The sequence below is a fragment of the Octopus bimaculoides genome, chromosome Z, assembly GCF_046866305.1.
Source record: "Octopus bimaculoides isolate indiv1 chromosome Z, ASM4686630v1, whole genome shotgun sequence".
NCBI lineage: Eukaryota > Metazoa > Mollusca > Cephalopoda > Octopoda > Octopodidae > Octopus > Octopus bimaculoides.
In genome coordinates this window covers 27,613,369-27,639,461 of record NC_142944.1, presented here as the reverse complement: position 1 = coordinate 27,639,461, position 26,093 = coordinate 27,613,369, and the positions used below count along the sequence as shown (strand labels likewise).

At 36.7% G+C, this 26,093-nt stretch overlaps 1 protein-coding gene across 2 annotated transcripts in view; it reads left to right on the top strand.

Annotated features, from left to right (window-relative positions):
* The window catches only part of LOC106880786 (uncharacterized), a 148,024-nt gene that overhangs the window by 87,072 nt on the left and 34,859 nt on the right, over positions 1-26,093 (top strand). For both annotated transcript variants that reach the window (XM_089364997.1, XM_089364998.1), the window contains 11 exons: positions 956-986; positions 2,997-3,085; positions 6,561-6,638; positions 8,344-8,454; positions 10,634-10,684; positions 12,297-12,401; positions 15,120-15,151; positions 15,628-15,718; positions 20,340-20,409; positions 21,834-21,886; positions 23,538-23,628. In XM_089364997.1, coding sequence (XP_089221123.1) covers positions 956-986; positions 2,997-3,085; positions 6,561-6,638; positions 8,344-8,454; positions 10,634-10,684; positions 12,297-12,401; positions 15,120-15,151; positions 15,628-15,718; positions 20,340-20,409; positions 21,834-21,886; positions 23,538-23,628 — 802 coding nt within the window. The remainder of the gene's footprint in view (positions 1-955; positions 987-2,996; positions 3,086-6,560; positions 6,639-8,343; positions 8,455-10,633; positions 10,685-12,296; positions 12,402-15,119; positions 15,152-15,627; positions 15,719-20,339; positions 20,410-21,833; positions 21,887-23,537; positions 23,629-26,093) is intronic.

The window sequence follows — 26,093 nt, the reverse complement described above, 5'->3', positions numbered from 1 at the left end:
GAGAGTGTGTGTGTGTTTGTGTGTGTGTGTACGTGTGTGTGTGTTCCAGTGTATCTGAAAGGAAGGTTTTGAACAAGAGACAAAGAAAAAGAATATATATTTTTAAGTAGGTGGCTAGAACAGATGCTTACTTTGGTTCAGCCAGCTCACCAGGGAGTCTGAAAGAAAAGTGTTTTCAAAGTGAAAAAATGTGTTTTTTCTTAATGTCAATGGAAAAGAGAAGGAAAGAAAGAAGCAAAAAAAAAAATGTGTTTATATCTATACAGTTCTTTCAATAGAAGATGACAAGTTGATTCTTGGTCTGTAAAAATGGCACAATCAGGTGTTACTGTAAGGAGGGGGGGGGGGGTTGATGAGGAATAATGAAAGTTGTTCCATGTTTTTTCTGAAGAAAGTGTCATTCCTTGGGCATTTATAGATCTTGTATCTTCCTTCTCCACATGTTTCTAAATGTCTGCAAGTCGTTGGGTACAGCATATTATCCTCCATTTTCTAATTGATATAAAAATTTAGGGTAACCCCCTCCCCTTTACCCGCTCCACTTATTACACTTGATATAACACTAGTGTAACAATAATTGGGTACCCTTCCAGCCGTATATTGGATAGATACTATCCCTTAGTGGGTTGAATCCTCAACCCCTAACTCTCTTGCATATATATATATATATATATATATATATATATATATATATATATATATATATATATTTTATATATATTTACCTTTGTAGCAGTTGACAGTTATAATTCTGTGCCACTCATTTGATATCATTCTTTCCCCACCAGTTGACTTTGTAAGCAACAAGCTTGAGTCTTACTTCATTTGATATTTTCAGTAATTCAGTAGCAATAACTGAAGGATCTACTGCTTTTTCCTGCATATGTTTGTGTGTATTTATATATGCATGTACTTGTAGGCATATTATTTCTACTTCTATTTCTTCTACATGCAGGGGAGCAGTAAACCGAAGGAGAATCCTCTCTGTAAGTTTTTAATTTCACTATTGTGTGTGTATGTGTGTGTGTTTGTGTGTACAAGTGTATTTTTTTAAACAGGATTATTTCATCATACCAAATAGTTTTGAGTGATTGATCTCACAGTAGACCATATTCCTCTGTAAGTTTATAATAATGATCTAATAAGTGGTAGCTGGAATATTTAAACCTATTAGTCATCTTTAATTGGCCTTATAGGTAATGTAAAGCCTTTTTAAAAAAGTATCTGGAGTTGAGCTACTCTATCAGACATTCATTCATCCATCCATCCATTTCTGCCACCAACTATTTATGGATGGATCCAGTTTGTTAGAGTCTTCAGATACCTTCTCCTTGGGATCATATCAGAAGCAACTATCATTACCCTTTCCTGCTGGATTCCTTAGTGTGACCAACTGAGACTATGGGTATTTTCCAACCATTTCACTCTTGATCTAGCCCCAGGTCTACTGCCAATTAGCTCAGTTTGATGAATCTGTCTTGTAATCCTTTCCTACAACATTCTTACTGAATGTCCATAGTACCAGAGCTGTGATTTTTCAATACCGGGAAATAGCAATTTGACCTAGAGAGAAACATCCTTATCTCTGAGTTTCACACTCTTCTGAGTAAAGCTACTCCATAGATTCTTTGGAAGACCCCTATCTCAGCTGCTTGTATTCACAATTACACTCTTTCAGTCATTAACTGGCATTCTTGATTATAGGTGAGGATAGGCACAAAAACCAAATTTAAGTTAGTAAGTTTGGCTTTTTATCAATCTTTCCTCTGCTGAGGACCAAATACTGAAGCTGTTGCATTACTGTGCCAGCACCTCTGATTTTAGCAACCTGCATTCTTTCCTAATCTCTTTGATCTCCAAATTTGTTTGACTATTGATAATTTGCAGTGGCAAACTAGTTGATGTGTTGTGAGGGAAAGGTTAACTTAAATATAAGTTGCAAGAAATTTCCGTGTTAAGTCAGCTACATGAAATTTCTAGGCATGATGATTTAATCCTGTTTACTTATAACAGAAATATTCCAAAATAGATGTGTATTGAGTACTTTTGTATTTTTGTATGAAAATCTTTATTCTTTACCTCTTTAAATGATTTCAGTATATTGATATATGATTGGTTGCTATGCAGGAGTGTATAAACAAATTATAAACATGATATATATACAAATATTAACTGTGCTATCTCTATCTACCAAATTATCCTCACAAGGCTGCAATTGAAAATACTTGTTGAGTTAACTAGGATTATATATGCAAACCACTGTTTCATTCAGTTGGTCTTTTGTTTGACTATACATATCAGAAGATTGAAATGACTGTTAACATAAATCATGGTTACTGTACTTTAGATGCCCTTCTGATTAAAACCATCTGCCATTTATCCTGCTTCAGGATGAGTTTTCTTTGACTTTCCTGAGAAAGAATTTTGGCACATGTCAGCAGGCAGATCTTTTTTTTTTTTTGTCTCAAGAGTTGGCAAATGATGTGAAACTTCTCCATAACAAAGAGATCATTGGTCAGTTGTTCGGACCTCATATGTTGAAACCAATGGGAGAGTCTGTCATATATATTTAAGTAAAAATGTACATACAAGCAGAGAAAGAAAACAAAAAAAAAGCTTAACAAAAAAAAAAGCAACGATCATAGACAGGACAGGCCAGTGTATTCAAAAGAGTTCTCTTACTCAAAAACTAGCCCAGGATAGGGAAGACAATAAAAAAAGAATAAGAACAAAAACAAATATATGAAGGAGAAAATTATTATTAATTTACAAGTAATAGAAAAACGTGTACACTTAACACATAGGATATACAGTCATACATAGATACATATATACACACATACACACATACACACACACACACGTGTGTACACTCTTACATACATTTTCAACCATTCAATAAATGTGTATTTATTATTATTAACTTCCAACCCATGCTAGCATGGAAGGTGGACGTTAAACGATGATGCAAAAACTTTATTATTATTATTTCTCAGCAATTATCCGAAACCTTGAAGAGAAGCTATTCATCACAACAAAGGAAAATGAGATCCTTGAGGACAAGGTTCAAACCATGTGTGAGAAGGTATTGTATAACATTATTATTATCATTATTATTATTATTATTATTATTATTATTATTATTATTATTATTATTATTATTATTATTATTATTCAAAGGCTTTTAAAGTTGCTTCCATATTTTTAAATGCCTTCAAATTTTATATGTCATGTGTTTTAAAATAGATTTTATTCCTAAGAATGTGACCTTTGTCACCTTTTGACCAGACATGACTCATCACTTCTTACACAGTGAAGTATATGTTTGTCATATCCCATTCTAGTCTTTTTTTAGTAATGTGTCTTCCTTCCCTACTACTTACTACACTCCTCACTTTCCACTTAGCTTCTTTTCACTTTCTGCATATATTGCCAGTTCAGTTTTTCACTCTTTCTCCTCCTTGTCCCACCCCCTCAATCCCCCACCACACTTCCTGCATAAACCGATAGGAAGAGGTGCAGTTTCACAGCTTCTGAATCATAAATTCTCTCCTGAGGCTTAGTGCATATGTACATTCTCTTCACTGAATCAAAGTCTGCCAGGTCTTATATATTAAAAATGGGGAAGGTATACTGCTCTTCATCTTAGAGTGTACTTCTTCTTTTGGATTTATGTGTTTCACAAACGATATATATAGATATATATGCAATATTAAGGATTTGGGAGAGAATCAGGTACTTAAATGATAGGCACCAGGTTGGGTTGAATTAACTTGTAAACACCACCTTTAGTCAAATAAATATATTGGATACTGAAGTACATCCAGTGAAATATTCAGGTTATGTGTACTGAGAATTTAACCCTAGGGGCTAGTCTAATGCACATGCTGTGTTGATTGCTAATTTATGTCTGCTTTCTGGTCACTGTATGGTTGAAAATGTAGTTTACAGGTGTAATGTGATGACAGTAAATAATACTTACATTTATATAGGTTGCTCTGTAAATCTGAAACAGCAATTATGCAACCATTTATCATCCCTTAAATTAAGACACAGGACAGGTAGAACATCATTACCATGAAGGTTTGGGAGCTCAAAGATAATAGCGTCAAATTCAGTTTAAAATGGGATATAATTAGGGTGGCGAAACCATTCTCTAATTATAGTAAATGGGAAAGATGAAAAGGAAATATTGTGCAGGTGGGTAAGTTACAAGAGTTTGAGAAGAGAAACAAATGCAGTGTGTGAGGAGGGTTGTATGATGCTCGTAAATGAGAGATGGGTGATCAATGTAAAATGTGAGTGGAGTTGGACAGTGTTAAGAATGAAAGATGGATGTCAAATGAAATTGGTTCCAGATAGTAAGATAGAAAAAGATGATGATGAAATATTCCACTGCTCTCATTTCATGACAGCAGTGGAATATTGCAGGTAGGCAGATGATGGAGGCATCAGTGATAGAGAAATGATAAATGTTGGGGAAGCCTTTAGAAGGAAACTGGGCAAAGGACTCAGTTGTGGTTATACATGTTATGCTTCCAAAACCTCATTGTCACCAAGATCAGAAGGTCTTGAGCACTTCATTACATCAGTCATTCTACTCCTTTGTCATCTGTACAGGTTCTAAGTCCTGATATCAGCTTTCACTACTTAGTTTCATGTTTTTCTGAGTCTCTCTCTTCCATAAGTTCCATCCACATTAAGTAACCAGCACTTTATTCAATAGTCTTCCTCTCTCATTATCATCAACTCCATCATCATCATTATCATTTAGCATGTGTTTTCCATGGATTAGATGATTTAACTGGAACTGGTAAACTGGAGAGCTGCACCAGGCTCAAGTTGTCTGTTTTGGTTTAATTTCTATGAATTGATGCCCTTCCGAATATCAACCACTCCAGAGTGTACTCAGTATCTTTTATGTGTCACCAGCATGGGTGTCTTTTATGTATTACCTGCACTGGCCATGACTATTTGATTTTACTTAGTTTGACATGTCTTCTCAAGCACAGCAAATCGCCAAATGTTTTGGTCACTTGTCATCACCTCTGTAAGTTACAACATTCGAAGGTCATATTTCAACACCTCATCCCACATCTTCCTGAGTATACCTCTTCCACAGGTTCCCTCTACATTTATTGATCAGTACTTCTTTACACAGCTGTCCTCATCCATACCAGTCCAGTCCAGTCTTCTCTCTTGCATACTACATCTGATCCCTCTATTACCCAATTTTTCTCTTAAGACATTTACACTCTGTTGTACGTGCACACTGATTTTATGCATCCAGTGGAACATACTGGCTTCATTTCTTTCAAGCCTTCACATGTCCTCTGCAGTCACAGCCCATGTTTAACTGCCATATAGCACAGTTGTTTACACACAGGCATCGTACAGTCAACCTTTCACTCTGATGGAGAAGCCCTTTGTTACCAACAGAGGTAGCAGCTCTCTGAACCTTGACCAGTCCATTCTTATTCTAGCAGCTATGTTCTCTGAGCATCCTCCTCCACTGCTGACTTGGTCATCTTCTTCTACATATGTCCTATATTTCTCTCAACACATCTGTATTTTGTTATTCATGTACAATGCACATTACACTGGAGTATTCTAACTTCACTTTCTAGTTTTCACTAGTCTGCCACATTCAGACTCTTTACCATGTAGCAGTGCTGTTTGTACACAAGGATCTTGCAATCTGCCTTTCACTATGAGAGAAATCTTTTGTTGCCAACTGAGTTGTAAGCTCTCTGACCTTTCTCCAGCCTGTTATTTTTTCACTGTTAGCAAGGTCCCTGGGTAACAGAAGCTATCTACTACCTCTGTTGATCCTCCTGGACATTTATGAAAACTTATTTCCTCTGTTTTCTTGGTGTTTACTGCTCCTGTGGATCTGTCACATACAAAGGCTACTTTCTCTGTTAAACTTTCTGTGTTTCCTTAGCTTGTACTGAGTACACTATAGGAATTTCTGCTTACATCTTTCCTACTTATCAAACAGGGCCATTTTCCTGAAGAAATTAGCATCTTATTTGTTTCCTTGCTTACTAAAACTTTAGTCTTTACTAAGTTAACTTCAAAGCAGTTTAATTCTGAATTTTACTTTCACACTAATTTTTTGTCTAATTCTACTATAGATTCAGCTATATCAACAGTCATCAGCATATCACAGTTCCCATGGTAAACTAGTCTTAAACTCCTGTTATAACATAGAGGACTATAATGAATTGGAGAGAAATGAGAAATGAGGATCTCTTACCTGCACACTAAATTCATTACTAATTCTCTTTGTTGACAGCACCCATGTACATGAATTGTAAGGCTCTCACAAGCCATTTGTCTACCCTTAGCTTCCTCAGTAATCAAGGGACCCTGCCAACAGAGTCAAAAATACTGAGTACAGTGGCTTACTTTTAACTAGGTACTCCTCCTATAGTTGTTTCATTATTGGCACAAAACTGAGCTCATCAACTGTAACTCTCTCTAATTGAGCTATAACTTTTTTATAACTTTCATGACCTCGCCCAGCAATATATATATATAAAGTTTTTACTTCACAGCTTACTTTGATGGAAGAGGAAGCGAGAACCCACGCTGATTCTACTGGAACATTTGAAGTAGACCTTGAACAATACAAGGTGAGTCTATAAGTCTGAATGTATGAAGGATAGATGTATGTATGAGTGAAAGAACAGGAGAAAGCTTGTATATCAAGTGTATATATTGTATTTGCATGAGTTTGTATGGGTTTATACATATTTAAGTATATGTGCATGTGTGTGTGTGTGTGTGTGTAAATATGTGGAAGCACATGGCTTAGATTATTAGGGTATTGTAATCATGATCTAAGATTGTGGTTTTAATTCCTGAACTTGGTAACGCATTGTGTTCTTGAGTAAAACACTTCATTTCATGTTCTTCCAGTTCACTCAGCTGGCAAAAGTAGTAATCCTGCAACAGGCTAGTGTCCTGTCCAGGTAGGGAATATATATGCCATAGAATCCAGTAAACCAGCCTTGTGCACCTGTGGCTCAGGAAGAACCTTTGATCCTTTGGTTTGTATATAAATATATACATATACAATATCTGTGTATGTGTTTGTATATATCATTATCATCGGTTTTACATCTACATTTCTATGTTAGTATTTCTTTTGTATGTCAGTTTCAATATGATTTCTTTCCACTTGTTGCAGCCTATTTATCCTTCGACCATTTATTCTTTGAAAAGCTAAACTGTTAATCTCACAGGCACCTTTGATAAAATGTACATGTTTGTATGATCATCCATGCATGTGCATGTGCACACACTCATACAGAGACTTTTTAGACTATCCCAGTGATCTATTGCTCTAGAGCAGTGGTTCCCAAACTTTTTCGGGCTCCCCCCCCCCCCCCCGACACCCAGACCACATTCTTAGCGCCCCCACCCCAAGTAACCATCACAAACATAGACCTCTTTCTGAAGAAAATTCAAGGCAACTGTATTTCACAAATAAAACTTAACCTCATGATCTCCCCTTAATTTGGTGTTTTTACATGAATCACTACCCCATTATTGCCTCACTTTTTTTCACCCCCTTGGGACTTTCCACCACCCCCAGAGGAGCAATACCGCTCACTTTGGGAACTACTGCTCTATAGTTTTTCTAACAATGCTTGAAGAACCAACTACATATTGGGATAACTCCAGAGTAGCAGACCACAAGAGCAGCCTAAATAAACTGCTGAACTGTATTAAATGTTTCTTCTCCAATTTGTTATTAATTTGTGTATATGTATTTATATACATCATGTACACATACATGCATACACAAACATGATCCAAGGCAGTACAATTTTCATTCATCGAAGTGAGATATATAATTGCCAAGGATGCATAGCAACTAAACAAGTTCTCAGTTCTTTGACTTCAATGTCTGTATGATTTAACCCCTTAACATTCAGGTCACTCTGGCAAATGTAATGCTTATTCATTCGCATTGTTCTCAATTAATCATACACTACCTCATTGTTTTGAGATTTTGATGATGTGAATGTTTATTTTTTAGAATGACATTATGGGATAGGTGTAAAAGGCCAGATCTAACTAGTTTGAGCATAAAACAGGTAGAATATTTGGTCTGGATAGAGTTGGTTTAAATGCTAAATGGTTAACAGATAGGGAGAATAGATCTCAATAAAACATGTGAAGGAGATATGGAATATTCAACATACACAGAGACATATTTGACAAATCTGTTCTCTCTCAGCCTCTCTTACAAAACACCAAATTCTTCCTTTTATGTGAGTTACAGGGTATATATCTATTCATAAAAAAAAATATATCAATTTCTTGTTACAGCTTGAAAACCGAAAGTTGAGGAAAGAGATGGAAACTTTAGCATTCCAAGTATCATGCCTCCAAGACAAATTGCTGGATCACAGTTCCATGATTGAACAGAAAGATGACGAGGTAAATAATTGACCACATTTGTTTTACACTCTTCAGGGGGGGGGGGGGGGAGCACACACACACACACACACGTATGTATCATTTATATTATTATGGGGTAGATAGAATGAGTAAGAGGAAGCAGCTGCTGCAATAGGACAGCCATTGGATTAGTCATTGAGGTAATACAGGAGGATATAACCAAGATCTGGCATCATTTATGCTACAAGGACAAACCAGATGCACTAAAGAGAGACAACTGCTGAGGCTTCAAACTGTTGGTGCATTCTATCAAAGTTACAGAAAGAGTTATCGTAAAAGCAATTAGGAACAGGATTAACTTTGATGAAATACTGCTTGCCTTTGTGCAAGGAAGCTGTACTATTGATGGCATTTTCCTTGACAGAAGTTAGCTATAAATCAGCCCATATACATATCGTTCTTGTGAAAGCTTAAGAGAAAGCCTTTGCTTTGAAATATGGTGATTCCTAAAGAATCTAGTCATAGACAAATAGCTTGTGAGGGTTGTGCATGTGGAGATCGGCATGGTGGATGAGTACAATGACAAATTTAGCATGCAAGTAGGGGTCCATCAGTACTTAATATTCCACTTTGTTTATTCTGCTCTGTTCTGTTTATTATAATCTTCCAAGCTTTACCAGAGAAGTTTAAAACTGACTGTTTATAGTATGTTACAGACAGAATCTGTAGAAAATTTGGAGAAAATATTCTAGAGATGGAATCAAAATGTAGAATTGAGATACCTCAAAGTAAGCTTAGTAGATATATATTTTCATCAGGATAGATCCCTACTACAGTTCAGAAAATGGCTTTTCTTGGTTTCTAGAAAAGGAATATTAAAAAGCTCCTATATGGTATACTCTGTAAACAATGAATGCATAAGAGATGTAATAGATTTAAAGACAAGCTAGTATAGAAGTTAGACATCATATGCAGCAGGTGGAAATGGTCATAGATTCTTTCAAATATGCAACTGTCTGTATTAAAGCAGGTGATAACTTTTGTTACCTGGCTTAGCTAATTAGCAAGTGCAGGAATGTGTTGGGGAAAGTTCAGGGAGCTATTATCTCTTGTAGCAACAAAGGACATTTCTCTTAATGTGAAAGATAGATTGTATGATGATGTGTTTGAAGTGTAATGCTGCATGGTGACAAGGTATGGATCTTCAGTGTAAATGGTTTAAAAAGGTCAGAATAAAATGAAGTTACCATGCTTCACTGAATTTGTATGAATAGAGAACAAACAAGCTGAAAAAAAAAAAAGATATTAGAAGAATCTGATGTAGTGTGCAGGGGAGAAGACTGCACTAGTATGGGTATGTGAATCATAAGGAGGATGATAGCTACAAAAGAAAGTACTGAGCACTAAGTGTTGAACCTGTGGAAGAGGGAGATCAGGAAAGACTTCAGTTTACCTTGAGTTTCTGCACCAGTGGACTACTTCAAATACCAGTCTACACATTAAATGAGTAAACAACCAAGATTTTTAATTGAATGCTGAAATTTTTATCTAATCGAACTTAGAATATATACATAAATAATATAGGTGCAGGCATGGCTATGGTAGAAAGTTTGCTTCCCAACTACATGGTTCCAAGTTCAGTTCTATTGCATTGCACCTTGGGTAAGTGTCTTCTACTCTACCCCTGAGTCGACCAAAGCCTTGTATGTAGATTTAGTAGGTGGACACTGGAAGAATCCTGTTGTATGTGTGTCTGTGTTTGTCCCCCACTACTGCTTGACAACTGGTATTGGTATCTTTATGTTCCCATTATTTAGCAGTTTGGCAAAAGAGACCAATAGAATAAGTACCAGGTTTCATAAAGTAATAAGTACTGGGGTCAATAAGTTGGACTAAAATTCTTGAAGGTGGTACCCCAGCATGGCCACAGTCTAATGACTGAAACAAGTAAAAAATAGAAGATAGACATCATTTCATCACCCACTTTTACATGTTTGTATAGAATTTGTGTGTGTGTGTTTACTCTCTCTTTCCTTTCCTGAGCGTCCAATAACACTATCCGTATCACGTCCTCACTTTGTTGTTTTTTTGTTATTGTTTTTTTGAACCTATATATATATATATATATATATATATATATATATATATATATATATATATATATATATATATATATATATATATATATATACATGTATATCACTTTTTTATTTTTCAGATCCAGTCTTTAAGTGACGAACTGAAGGAAGTTAGTGAAAAGCAAGAAAAGGTGACTGTTATTTATTTTTTGTTTACTTGTAATTAAATTGGTTCATACACGTGTGTGTGTGTTAATGTATACATACATTGATTATAAAGAATACATTAGTCATACAAAAAAAACATAGTGTCTTGTGTATACAATTTCTGCTTTATATATGCAGTGTATTCTTATATACAGAGGCATAGTGTAACAGTTAAGAATGGCTTCGCAAATTCCTTCTTTCTAAATTCATCACTCTGCATTTTCATGGGCAAAATGTCTTATTATAGCTGTCATTATATATATATATATATACTTTATTTAAAAGTAAATAAGAAAATGGAGAGGGTATAAAATCGACAGACATCAGCCAGTAAACATTCAAGTATGTCTATTTATTCAATTGTATTGGATGAATACACACACATGTATGAGTGATACAGATTAATGAGCGGAAAAGCTGGTAACTGCATAGATAAGGGTGTGAATACATACAAGTATATAGAAACAAATGAGCAAATGGGTGTGCAGGTACTAGTTCCTTACGGCTGTTTCTTCCAAGAGGCAACAAAATCTTCCAGGTTATCTCCATCACCTAAATGTTATGCAGGGATGAACAGACAAGGCTTGGATAATGGATGTGCCCCTAGGCTTCTTCAGAGGGTCTAAGTAGTTAGGGGACTAACACATAAAAGTCAGTTAAGAATAGATAAAGTGTGCTTATCCTTTCAACTAGAGTAGAGTAAGAATAAGAATAAGAGCAAAAACAAGAATATAAGTGAAATACAGCAGAGTACAATAATGTGGGCATAACAAAGGGAAATAAGGTACAGACATCCCATAAAGTATTTACACACACACATGCATCATCATCATCATAATGGCCGCTATCATTTCTTTATTTTATGTTATTGTGTCTACTAGGATGTGCCTAGGTGTCAGATTTTTCACATAGTGATATCTAGGGCTGCAAGGCATTTCTTTACTAAATCATATAATCTAAAACAACACTGGCAATGAAGATATATGTGTATGTTTTGCTATGTATCCATCAAGTTATATTATTTTTAAAAATTGCATTGTTTTTCGCTTAAAATGATAATAATATTAAAACATTAAAAACATTTGTGTGTGTGTGTGTGTGTGTGTGTGTGTGTGTACATTGTGTTGAGCTGCAACCCTTTATACTGAAATGCAACTTAGCCATTCAATAGAGATTGAAATGACTATTGAGTTCAGTATTATTGGCAAAATACTGTTTAAAGTAGATCACTGAGTAAAACGATAAATAATAAAAATAACCATTACATGTACACTTTCACCTTCATATTCTTTTTATATTCAGTGTGGCCTCTATATACACACTGTTTACTTTTTATAAACACTATAAATTTTATAGACAATCTGAAGAAGACCTCCATTCTCTGTAGTTCTCCAATGTTAACAGGTCTCCATTCACAATCTGCATTTACTTTCTATATACAATTATGAACATATTGCTACTGTCAGTCCATCACTACTGATATTTTTCCACTAAGAGCAGATCTCTTTATTCAGCACACCAGCACTACTAACAATCCCCAACCAGCAACACACCACTTTTCCATATATTTAATCCATCTATTCTATCTACATGCAGAATTCTTATGAAGTAAATGCAAAAACTGAAGAGATCACTACACTACAGTCACAAGTACAAACAATGTCAGATCAAATCCAACACTTGGAGGACCGTAAAGAACAAGTAAGAGACTTCTATTTCCATTACTATAAATACTCTGCGTGTCCATGATTTTTCTCCTTTTGTCTTGTAGAATGTTTACACCATTTTCTTTTCAGTGTTTGGTAATATATATATGCTTATATCGTCGTTCAGTTTGTTCAAGCAAGTGTATATGCACGATACAGCTTTATGCATCCATATTTGCTAACAGTTATCATCATCATCATCGTTTAACGCTCGCCTTCCATGCTAGCATGGGTTGGACAATTTGACTGAGGACTGGTGAACCAGATGGCTACACCGGGCTCCAATCTGATTTGGCAGGGTTTCTACAGCTGGATGCCCTTCCTAACGCCAACCACTTCGAGAGTGTAGTGGGTGCTTTTACGTGCCACCGGCATGAAGGCCAGTCAGGTGGTACTGGCAACGGCAACGCTCAAAAAGGTGTTTTTTACGTGCCACCTGCATGGGATCCAGTCCAGCGGCACTGGCAATGATCTCGCTCGAATGTTTTTTCATGTTCCACTGACACAAGTGCCAGTAAGGCGACACTGGTAACGATCACGCTCAAATGGTGCTATTTACGTGCCACTGGCATGGAAGCCAAACAGCTGCTCTGGCAATGATCACACTTGGACGGTGCTCTTAGCGCTTCACTGGTACAGTTGCCCCAACAGGTCTATGCAAGCTGAGTTCAGTGTCCAATGAAGGAGAGGTTGGCATGGGTGCCACTCGTCGAATTTGGTTCGATTTCGATTTCACTTGCCTTGAAGCACAACATGAAAGCTTCAGCCTACATGACGATGGGCAGATATGGAAGTTTATTTAGGCTGGCGAAACATGGAGAAGACATACCAGGTGGTTTGAGCACACTGTACCCACAATAGCTGGCAATGAAACAACTGAAACTAAATTAGAACACCCTACCATCCCCTACAGTTCATTATAAGCTGAAATCAAGGTACAAATGCTTGTAGCTTGTGCAACAAGATACATCTTTTTGATTCTTATGTCAAAATTATCGACCCTGTCATGGAAACATGGGCACATTCCTTACTCTGTGATGGGGTTTTCAGCATAGCTGGCTACAACTTGTTTTGCAAAGACTGCATTAATCGTCATAGTGGTCTACATTCATTCAAACTTTTCAGCAATTCCTTGCATTGATTTGAATCAATCACAACAAGAAGCATTCTTCTGCGATATACATATGACCATGTCAACACATCTGCTTGGACATTATCATCAGGACACATATCTTTGTGATATCCTCAGAACTGCTGCCAGGAAAACAGCCACTTATGTTTTTATTGCAAGTGACTTCAATCACCCTGAGATTGATTGGAAAACCTTTCGTTGACCGCAAAGTGCAAATGATTTCATTGAGCTAGTGCTGGATTCAAACTGGTTTCAAGTAATCAACTCCCCAACAAGAGGTGACAAAACTTTGGATCTACTCTTTACCTCTACTCCTAAAACCTTTAGGCGACTCTGATCATGCTATGATCATTGCCAATCTGACCCTTTTGGGCAGTAACAAAAACCACAGCCATCTCCAAACTGCTCATTTTGGCTGGAATAAATCAGACTGGAACTCTTACTGCACCGAGCTACAACACCCAAACTGGCTGGAATTTTATGACTGGAGATGTGAACACTATACTTCAGAATATCCTGAACTCAATCCTTCAGAAAGTCATGAAGCCATATATATATATACATATATATGTATATATATATATATATATATATATATATATATATATACATATATATATATATATATATATATATACTTGATAAGTGTAAACATCTGTATATGCTGGATAGTGGCAGAGGTGAAAGAATATATTAAATGTAAATTGAAAACAGAACACAAAGGATATCGCGGTACACGTGTTTCAAGTTTTATACACAAACTGTCATTACATCAAAATATATTGTTGATATAAAGGATGGTTTAAAGCTCTCTTCAACCGCAAACATTTTCAGTCCCAAGATTACATCACAAAGAAAAAAGAAAAAGAGAGAGAAAACGGAAAAGTCCACTTAGTATTATCCATTATAATAGGCTTATCCTTTAAACTGTTATATCTGCATAAATGTTCGCTGGATTTCAGAAATCTGCTGATACTGTACCACAATTCAGCATAGAGTGAATGATAAATAGATTGGATTGTATTTAACTAGCGTATATAAGATAGAAAGAGAAGATCAAAAATAAAATAAAAGTTAAAGAATAAAAAAATAAAATATAATATAAAAGTAATAGAAGTCAAATTGAGAGTAATAGAAGTAAAAATACGGATAATAAAGTTAGATACATATATAAATAAGATTTAGTAAAATTCGAATAAAGTAACAAAAGAAATAAAAGAATTGGAATAAAGTAAGAGAAGAAATAGAAGAAATAAAATAACAGAATAAAAAAAAATAAAAATAAAAAATTTTTTTTTTAAATTTAAAAAAAACTTGAAATAAAAAAGTAAAGAAAAAGAGAAATAAGAAATAAACCCATAAAGTAGAAAAAAAGAGATAAAGAGATAAATACTCAATCAATAAATAAATGAAAACACATGAGTTATAGAATTGTTTTCATTGAATGTTTCACTATAGTTGTGCACTTAGATATGAGTAACATGGTAATATAGTCTCAGCAGAATCTTAATATGCAGTATATTATATTTTTGTAACTAAATGTCTTCTTAATCAAACTACCTATTCTTTCTTTCTTTTCAGCTCATACAAGAGGTTGAAGGTTGGGATGAGAAGTAAGTTATCTTATTGGTCATCTCTCTCATATTACATTACATACTCTTGCTCATACATAGATTCACAAACTTGCATACTGATATATAAATCTCTCTCTCTCTTTCTCTCTCTCAACAACAGAGGAATAAACAATTATGTCATAAATTTCATTAGTTTACAGCTGTTTCTACTACAAGATGCTATGCACTCAGGTTCTGATACAGTTATCAATTCTGTTTTAATAAAATCAAAGGATTAGTTCATTAAGTTATGTATTTAGAATTGTTAATCATATATTGGTTTGGTTAATAGGGTGATGGTCCGAAATTTTTTGAAGAAATTTGTCCAGTGAACTTTTGAATTTTATGAGATCTGTTTCCATTCTGATGTATTTTGGTATGGTATTAAAGACAACTACACACACTTATGATTATGTACATCTGTATGTAAAATATATATATGAATGTAAAATGAAACTTTCTCTTTCCCTATCTAGATATCGTGAGCTATCTGACAGTTGTGAACAATCAAATGCTGACTATTCAGAAATGCAGGAGAGGCTGGCATTCAAAGAAAATGAGCTTGAGGTAAGTTTCCAGGCTGTGTTTGTTGTTTAACCATGTTATTACTGATCCAGTAGATCAAAATCACTTTGGACATGTCCATGTTGTTGTTGTTGTTTATTCAGACATTATTTATCTAGGACCACAATATCTAATGTTTCTTTCCTTTTATATGATTGTAGGGTGTAATTTGGGGAGGTTTAATTGATATTGCAAGCAAGTTGAATGACCACTTAAAGGCTTCATCATTATTATCATCATATATTAATTTTTCCACAGTGAATGTATCTCACAACATCTTCCACTCACCATAGTTTTTTATCTTTCCCCCTTCTGCAGTCCTTCATCACCTGGTATATACTTCAATAGAAAAATATTCACCAACCTTGTTATACATGTCTTGCAATGCAATCTGAGTGCATTTTATCAAACCATCATCATTAAAGATGTTTTCTGCAATTTAACTAAAGAGTCCCCGTCTCTCTATATCATTTCTTATTCAGAGTTACTTCTCCCTTGACATATAGCCCTGTTGCTATAGCATCATCATTTCACATCTACTTTCCATGCTAGCATGGGCTGGATGGTTCAACTGGATCTAACAGGTCAGAAGATCATATCTTGCTTCATCTCATTGTCAACATGATTTCTACAGCAGGATGTTTTTCCAAATACTAACCACTTTATAGAGTGAACTCGGTGCTTTTTTTATGGCACCAGCACTAGTGAGGTTGCTTTGTAACTCACAAAACCACAGAATCCTTTCAATTGAGAGGGAGAATAGAAGAGAGAGAGAGAGAGAGAGAATAATGGCTTTATGTGATCTGTTGAGAGGTTAAAGTATGAAGGGAGGAACAGGAAAAGGTTTATTGTTGAGAAATATCTCCTCACCTACATACTGTAGTCATTAAATGTAACAAAAATGCAAGACAACTACCGACCAGTATATCTTATTGTAATCAAAACTACATTGAAATTTCCCCTAGAAACAGTTGCAAGGTAAACCCTGTTCATTGGGCAACAAGTGTAAATCAGGCTAGCTTCACCACAAATTATAACAGAAATGTTAAAATTTATGCAGACAGTAGTACCTGTAATGATTCCTATTTGGTGTATTGGTGTATGCAGTTGAATGCATTAAACACAACTTAATTTATGTTGGTTACACAGAAAAATTAAACAAAAGATTTAAGGTATGACATCAAGCACAATAACAGCACTTCAATGGGACTTACTCTTTTGTTTGTTTCATTCATTTGACTGCAGCCATGCTGGAGCACTACCTTTAGTCAAACAAATCAACCCCAGGACTTATTTTTTGTAAGCCTGGTACTTATTCTATTGGACCTTTTGCTGAGCCACTAAGTTACGGGGATGTAAACACACCAGCATCAGTTTTCAGGCGATGGTGGGAGGACAACACAGGCACACAAACATACACACACACACACACACAGATTATATGTATATATATATACATACAGAGATTTAGAGACAAGTTACTTGAAGCATTTGACGAAATAGAAGGGGATATAGCATCATACAACGTGGAAGACAATTGGAGATTTCTGCGGGACAACCTGTTGAGAGCCACCGACCAGATCTGTGGCTGGTGTAAAGTCCCCTCCCGACCCAGAGTAACGTGGTGGTGGAACAAGGAGGTAGACAGGGCTATTAGACAAAAGAAACCGGCTTGGAAGGACTGGAAGAATGGTGGTAGCAGGGAATTGTACCAATCTGCCAGAAGGGAAGCTAGGCGACAGGTTTATTTAGCCAGAGGGGAAGCAGATAAGAAAAGATTTGCCAATGTTCTGCGCTGTGAGGACCAAAGACTCGAGGTATTCCGTGTTGCAAGACAGTGTAGGAGAGAGAATAGTGATGTCGTAGGAGAGAAATGTGTTCGCATGGATGATGGTACGCTTGCACTAAATGAGGCTGCAAAGAAAGAGGTCTGGAGATGCCACTACGATAGATTGCTTAATAAAGAGAATGAATGGGAGAAAGAGAGCCTGCCGTATGTCGACCCAACAGAGGGACCAGCTATCCGAGTTGACAGTACCAGGGTAGATAAAGCAATTAAGAGTATGAAGACAGGGAAAGCCCCCGGCCCATCAGGAATCACTGCAGAGATGCTCAAAATATCTGGCAGTGTTGGCTACAGCCTAGTCACCCGTATTACGAACCAGGTGATACACGAAGGAGTCATACCCAATGACTGGTGTAGCAGCACCATAGTCAACTGCTACAAAGGTAAAGGTAACGCTTTAGATACAAATAATTATAGAGGCATCAAGCTGTTAGATCAGGTTATGAAAGTTACGGAGAGGGTCATAGCCCAACTAATTAGGGAGCGAATCAATTTAGATGAGATGCAGTTTGGGTTCATGCCAGGTAAAAGCACTACTGATGCCATATTTCTAGTAAGACAGCTGCAGGAGAAATACCTAGCCAAAGATAAACCTCTGTACCTGGCTTTCGTTGACATGGAGAAAGCCTTTGACAGGGTCTCCCGATCCCTTATCTGGTGGTCAATGAGGAAACTTGGGATAGAAGAATGGTTAGTGAGAGCTGTGCGAGCCATGTACAGAGATGCTGCCAGTAAGGTGAGGGTGGGAAATGAGTACAGTAATGAATTCCGGGTAGAGGTAGGGGTCCACCAAGGTTCCGTCCTCAGCCTCCTCCTATTTATCATAGTCCTCCGGGCGATCACAGAGGAATTCAAGACAGGTTGCCCCTGGGAGCTCCTCTATACTGATGACCTTGCACTAATTGCGGAGTCACTATCAGAACTAGAGGAGAAGTTTCAGGTGTGGAAGCAAGGACTAGAATCGAAGGGCCTTAGAGTCAAGCTAGCTAAAACCCAAATCCTAATAAGTAGGAAGGTAGATAAAACACAAACCCCTTCAGGTAGATGGCCCTGCTCAGTATGTAGAAAAGGAGTAGGTAGTAACTCTATAAGATGTACTCGGTGCAAGCTATGGACACATAAGAGGTGCAGCAATATCAAAAGCAGGTTAACTAGGAAGTTAGTTTTTGTATGTGGCAGATGTTCAAGTGCAATAAACACTATAAACAAACAGGAAACAACTTCTATCTCATTCCAGGGAGAAAAACTAGAGGTAGTCGATAGCTTCCGCTATCTGGGTGACCAAGTTAGTAGTGGGGGTGGGTGCGCTGAAAGTGTAGCTGCTAGAATAAGAATAGCCTGGGCTAAGTTTAGAGAGCTCTTACCTCTGCTGGCGACAAAGGGACTTTCACTCAGAGTAAAAGGCAGACTGTATGACGCATGTGTACGAACAGCCATGCTACATGGCAGTGAAACATGGGCTGTAACTGCTGAGGACATGCGTAAGCTCGCAAGGAATGAAGCCAATATGCTCCGTTGGATGTGTAATGTCAGTGTACATACCCGACAGAGTGTAAGTATCTTGAGAGAAAAGCTGAACATAAGAAGCATCAGTTGTGGTGTGCAAGAGAGGCGATTGCGCTGGTATGGACATGTGGCGAGAATGGACGAGGATAGCTGCGTGAAAAAGTGCCACACCCTAACAGTTGAGGGAACCTGTGGAAGAGGTAGGCCCAGGAAGACCTGGGCTGAGGTGGTGAGGCAAGACCTTCAAGCATTGGGCCTCACTGAGGCGATGACTACTGACCGAGACCTTTGGAAATGTGCTGTGCGTGAGAAGACCCAGCAAGCCAAGTGAGATCGTTGCCAGTGCCCCTGGGCTGGCTCTTGTGCGGGTGGCACATAAAAGACACCATTTTGTGCGTGGCCGTTGCCAGTACCGCCTGACTGGCCTTCGTAGGATTTTCAAGTGAGATCGTTGCCAGTGCCCCCTCTGGACTGGCTCTTGTGCGGGTGGCACATGAAAGACACCATTTTGAGCGTGGACGTTGCCAGTACCGCCTGACTGGCCTTCGTGCCAAATTAAATTGGAGCCTGGTGTTGCCATCCGGTTTCACCAGTCCTAAGTCAAATCGTCCAACCCATGCTAGCCTGGAAAGCGGACGTTAAACGATGATGATGATGATGATGATGATGATGATGATGATGATATATATGATGGGCTTCTTTCAGTTTCTGTCTACCAAATCCACTTTCCAAGGCTATTATAGAAGCCGCTTACCCAAGGTGCCATGCAGTGAGACTGAACCCAGAACCATGTTGTTGGTAAGCAAGCTACTTACCACACAGCCACTCCTGCGCCTGTATTTGCCAAACATCTTGCTGCAAATTACTGTAACTTTGATGAACACTTCAAAGTACACATTCACAAAAGATATTCTGACTTCACTGCTTTTTATCTTGTTATCAGTTACACTTAAGTGTAAGTGTTCTACGTATTTTTCATTGTTTTTGTCATATTTTGAACCTGTAAAAAACAAACATACTAGTTTTTGTTATATTACACATCATGCTCTTCTAATTTTTTATCTACCTTCGTTTTCAAATTTCATTCTGAGTTCAAATTCTGCTGAGGTCGACTTTGCATTTCATCCTTTAGGTGTTGATAAAATATATACTATTTGAGCATTGGGGTCAATATAATCAACTAAGCTCCTCTCCCAAAACTGCAGGCCATATGCCAAAATTTTAAACCAGTAGCAACAACGGATTAATGTTATCATTTTTTTTATCTTGCAGCAAATGAAGTCCTGTTTTCTGCAGCTGAAGTGCCTCGAGGATGACTGTAGCAACAGTGAAGAGACAAGAGGTAAAAACCACCCTTCACATTCCATTTGATTCCTGTGTTATATGCATATGGGCACACAGATAAGTAGATAGTAGAATGGATTGAGAGGTAGACACATACATGTGCATCAACACATACATACACACAGTCACATGTAGACAGATGAATAGATTGCTGAATGAGTAAATTCTTCAATAAGAAGACATGTAAATAGGATACCACACACACACACACACACACACATCCACCCACACAGAAACAGAGTCAAGTATGGAGCTGGGCAGATATAGCATTACAAAATCTACCATCAAACATATAAAACAGACATTCTTATATGAACTGCATCATTCTATCCTTTAATCTTTTAACTTATAGTGTTGTATCATAATACAACACTTTACTGTCAAATCCAAATGTAGAACACATGCTTAATACTAATCTGTAGACTACTATCTCTGGACTTACCTTAATTCCAAACTTGTTAATTGTTACCCCTTAACCTATAACCTGTAATCTTATTCCCTAACTAACCATTAAACCTCTTACCATAACCTCCACTTCTAACTGTAATGATTTATCCTTATTACCATCTTAATCTTAATCCTCACCACTAATCCTTACTTTTACTCTTAACCTAAGTTACTCATCTTAATCTCTATCTGTAATCTTAATCCTTAAGCTTATTTTTTTCTCTAAATCTTTCTCTAAACCTTAATCTTAGTCTCTTACGCAAATGTAATTCTTAGCCTTAATAGATAAAACCAAAGTCTAGGAAAAGTCAGTAAAATTAATTTGTAAAACATACATACCATTCTAAAATCTCCCTACTTATACAAACTAATCTCAACTTGAAGACTTCACTGAAATTTAATCCATAGCTTTAATTATAATCTTAGTTTGTGATATTACTGTGTACTTTAACTTTAATCCTTAACTCTAATCTCTAACTTAATCACAAGGTTAGTCATTAATATAAAATGCCAAGTATAATTTTTCTTAACATGGTAACCAAAGATCTTAGCTCCCACAGTCATTTCTGCTTCTACTCTCATTCATACTTATGTTTCTAATCATAATCCCACCATAACCTTCCCAAACTATAATCACTAATCTTAATCTTTACCTAAATGCCTGATCCTTGCTGCAGTCTTAATCCTAATCTTTTACTTAATTCCTAACTCCAATCCCCACTTAATCTGCAATTTATACTTTAATGCTTACTTCAATCATATTCTTAATCTGGAATTCCTACATTCATCCCAGACATTAATGTACATGATTTTAATCCCTTAACCTTAACAAACTTAACTTAAACCTTTAACCTAACCATAAATTTGAACATTCAAACTCTAATTGTATTGTTGTTTTCGTTGCTTTTGCTGCTGCTGTTTCATCATCATTCTCTTCCTTCTCCTCCTCATTATCCTTATTTTGTATAATTTCAGGTGATCACAATCTTGTGCAACAAAAGATACAACAAATGTTGGATGTTTCTGAGGTGAGTTATTCAGTTATTGTTATTTAACCCATTCCAGTTCAACATTGATTAAGTAAACACATTACTACTCTGACCATCTTGTCATTTTATGAGTAGCTAGGAGTACATTTTGCAATGTGTAGTTCCTTAAGCTAGTTAGGTTTCTATTATTGTATGTCATCATCATCATCATCATTTTGTATTGGCTTTTTTTTTCTTTTTTTTATCAGACTTGCATAGTTGGATGAATCTTCTTCTGCATAGTGTCTCACCACTTACTGCAGTCCTTTGTCATCTACTTGGTGAGATTTGGTGTCTTAAAATCAGCTTTCTTGGCTTCTTATGTCTTCCTCTTCCAAAGGTGCCTTCCACTGCATGACACTTCTTTCCCCAATTGTCATGCTCCATATGTATTACACAATCAAAGCAGCTCAGCTTTCACACACTACATCGATTCCTGTTCATCCAGTTTTTCTCTCTATACATTTTTACTTTTTATTCATATGCATTAAGATTATACATCTAGAAGAGCATGTTCAGCTCATTTTTGCAGCTCACATACATCTTTTGCATTCAGTATTCATAAATGTGAATACTGGATGAACAGGAATTGATGTAGTGTATGAAAGCTGAGCTGCTTTGATTGTGTAATACATATGGAGCATGAGAATTGGGGAAAGAAGTGTCATGCAGTGGAAGGTACCTTTGGAAGAGGAAGACATAAGAAGCCAAGAAAGCTGATTTTAAGACACCAAATCTCACCAAGTAGATGACAAAGGACTGCAGTAAGTGGTGAGACACTGCCCTTCACTTTTTCCACTCCCTTCTTTGTCTAGTTGCTGTACTTTCAGAAATCCCTAGTGTTGCTTAATTTGACTACTTATGTAGTAGAAGTTGTCAACTACTTTATGGAGACTTCTGAGTATGAACTTCCACAACATATCTGTTGTTTGCTATAGGACTGCATTACTGATTATATGACTGCTTTTTGCAATTTCTCTTTGCCAAATTAAGTATAATAAATGTTATTGGTATAAACTAAAACTTCTCCCCACAAGTACTTGTTTCATACATAATTTGTAGCCTTTAGACATTTCAGTAAATTTCACACATGTGCACACACACAAATACACACTCATGTGTAATTATTATTTTTAAAATTTACTACTTTTAACTACTTTGAGTTTTGTATCAGCAATGCATTCATTAGATGACACTTGAGAAATGCAAATGGAATTTATTATAATATTCCACAAGGCAACATACTGTAGACATCCACTTGGTCTTATTTCTTAAAATCCAGTAGAGTAATCAGATCTGCCTCCAATTACAGTTGACCAAGTAGAATTTGCTTACTTGATGACACTTTGACATCATTTCCCTTCTCTTTAAAGTATCAGTTTGTTTGGTCACATGATATTTCACTGTAATGCGCAATTGGCATTGCATTGTTCCATTCATATAGAGTATGCGGGAATAATTAATTATTGATAAGAAAGAAAGTGTACTACAATCGGTACATGTGATTTTTATTGATAGAATGACGCTGCCAATGTATGATAATTGCATATGTATATAAATACATGTATATATACTTTCTAAAAAATGTGATGATGGGTGTATACACATGCCTACTTGTTTCTATCTCTGTTTCTTTCTCTTGCTCTGGCAGATGAATGCAATGTTAAAACAGTCCGATGATGAACGTGATCAGTTGAAACACCGGTTGGAGATTGAAGCTGAGAGCCGAGTAGAACTTGAAGGTGAGTATCATATTTTTGTGTAGCATATTTACTTGACTTGAGCTCATTTCAATTCCTTGCTCCACTCAGGTATATTATCCAGAGAGAGAGACTGAACTTTGAACTTTACATTGTCAAAGCAAAGAATTAAATCCTATAAAATCAAAAATAACTAAAACTACTAGCACATCCTCTACTTACATATAGCTTTTTGTGAATCGCTTAAAAACAATCTCATAACTTGAAGCTGACACACCTAAATATACACAACTGCTTACTAAGTTCATGCATGAATAAATTCTAAGCAATAACACAACCCTGAATTTTATTTATAAGAAGTTCTCCAAAATGTCTCTCCATCACAACCCACCCTATGACTTAATTACAACTCTATTCTAATCCACACACCCAAGAAACATTTTAACTCAACAAAGACTATATAAAGCCAAGGTTAACTTTAATGCATCACAGCCAGACAATGGCTTATCTGGCCAAAACTTCAAAGTCACTGTCAATAATATTCTTGTTTAAGAATAATAAAATTGTGCTCTACAAAAGTATGGAGTAACCTATCAGATTAATGTAAAATTGTTTCTCTAATAACTGAACATAAAAACCAACATTATATGTATGTATGTATATATATAGATGTGTGTGTGTGTGTGTGTGTGTATAATATATCTCATATCTAATATATAAAACAGAGATATGTGTGTATTCGCTTTTCACGTGAAAACGGTTTCACCAATTGCTTCCATACTTGTGATGCATGAATAATTTGAATTCGGACATATAGTAGGGTCTTCATTTGGTTAATATATCATCATCATCATCATCATCATCATACGTCCGCTTTCCATGCTAGCATGGGTTGGACGATTTGACTTTGACTGAGGACTGGTGAAACCAGATGGCTACACCAGGCTCCAATCTGATTTGGCAGAGTTTCTACAGCTGGATGCCCTTCCTAACGCCAACCACTCAGAGAGTGTAGTGGGTGCTTTTACGTGTCACCCGCACGAGATATATATATATATATATATATATATATATATATATATAGAGAGAGAGAGAGAGAGAGAGAGAGAGAGAGAGGAGCAAGGGAGAATGATGCAAAAAAAGTGAGGAAGTAAGAATCAAAATAACTTAGCTGCTCCTCACTTTTCAACATGCATAGCCAAGCCAACTTCAGGAAGCCACCCAGTTACCAGATAACCTATTAATCTGGCCGCCATGCTAGCCAGATTGACTACATTCTCACCAGAAAGCGAGGTACATGGTTGCCATAAATGTAAAGACCTTCCCTGGTGAAGAATATACCCCTCAGCATAGGTTAGTCATTAGCGACTTCAGACTAGTCTGTAAAAGAAAGATTTGGAGTCTTAAGGATACTTTGAATAGTCAGAAATTTAGAGACGTCCTAATTGAAGCGTTTAACAAGAAGGAAGAGGAATTACTGATGTGTAACCTTGAGGACAATGCGAAATTCCTACGGGACAACTTACTGAGTATCACAGACCAAATCTGTGGCTGGTGCAAAGTCCCATCCACACCTAGGTGGTTGGGACAGTGTCTAAACAGGGCCGCTAGAGTGAAGAAACAGTCCTGGAAAGACTGGAAGAATGGTGGTAGCAGAGAGCTATATCAGATAGCTAGAAGGCAGGTATACTTAGGCAGGGGAGAAGCAGAAACGAAGGACTTTGCCAATGTTCTGCAGCATGAGGATCAGAGGCTTGAGGTGTTTCAGACTGCAAGACAGTAGGTGAAAATCAATTTGTTGTAGAAGTGCATTCACATGGATGATGGCTCACTTGCAGTTAGTGATTCTACAAAGAAAGAGGCTTGGAAATACCATTATGAAAGACTGCTAAATGTTGAGAATGCTTGGGAAAAGGAGAGCCTGCCTAATCTGGACCCAACAGAGGGGCTGTTATTTGAATTGACAGTAGCTTAATAAATAAAGCAATTAAGGATATGAAGACATGGAAAGCTTCCATCCCACCAGGAATCACTGCAAAGTTTGTCATGTGTTTCAAAGTCTCAATTTTTGATTAAAAAATTAACATAGGGCATGAATTAAGCATTCCCTTTTCATTCATTTGACATTAAGCAACATATTCCCATCCACATTGTTCCAGGTTCAGTCTCATTGTACGGTATATTGGGAAAGTGTCTTCTGCTACAGCCTTGGGCCAACCAAAGCCTTGTGAGTGGATTTAGTAGATGGAAACTGAAAGAAGCCTGTGGAACACGCATGCATGTGTGTGTGTGTGTGTGTGTGTGTGTGTGTGTCTCTTTTGTCTGTGTTTGTCCCCAACTACCACTTGACAACCAGTTGGTGTGTTTACATCTCCATAATCTAGCAGTTCAGCAAAAGAGACTGATACAATAAGAACTAGGTTTTAAAAAATAGAAAGAAATACTGGGATTGATTTCTTTGACTAAAATTCTTCAAGGCAGTGTGCCCCAGCATGACCCAAAGTCTA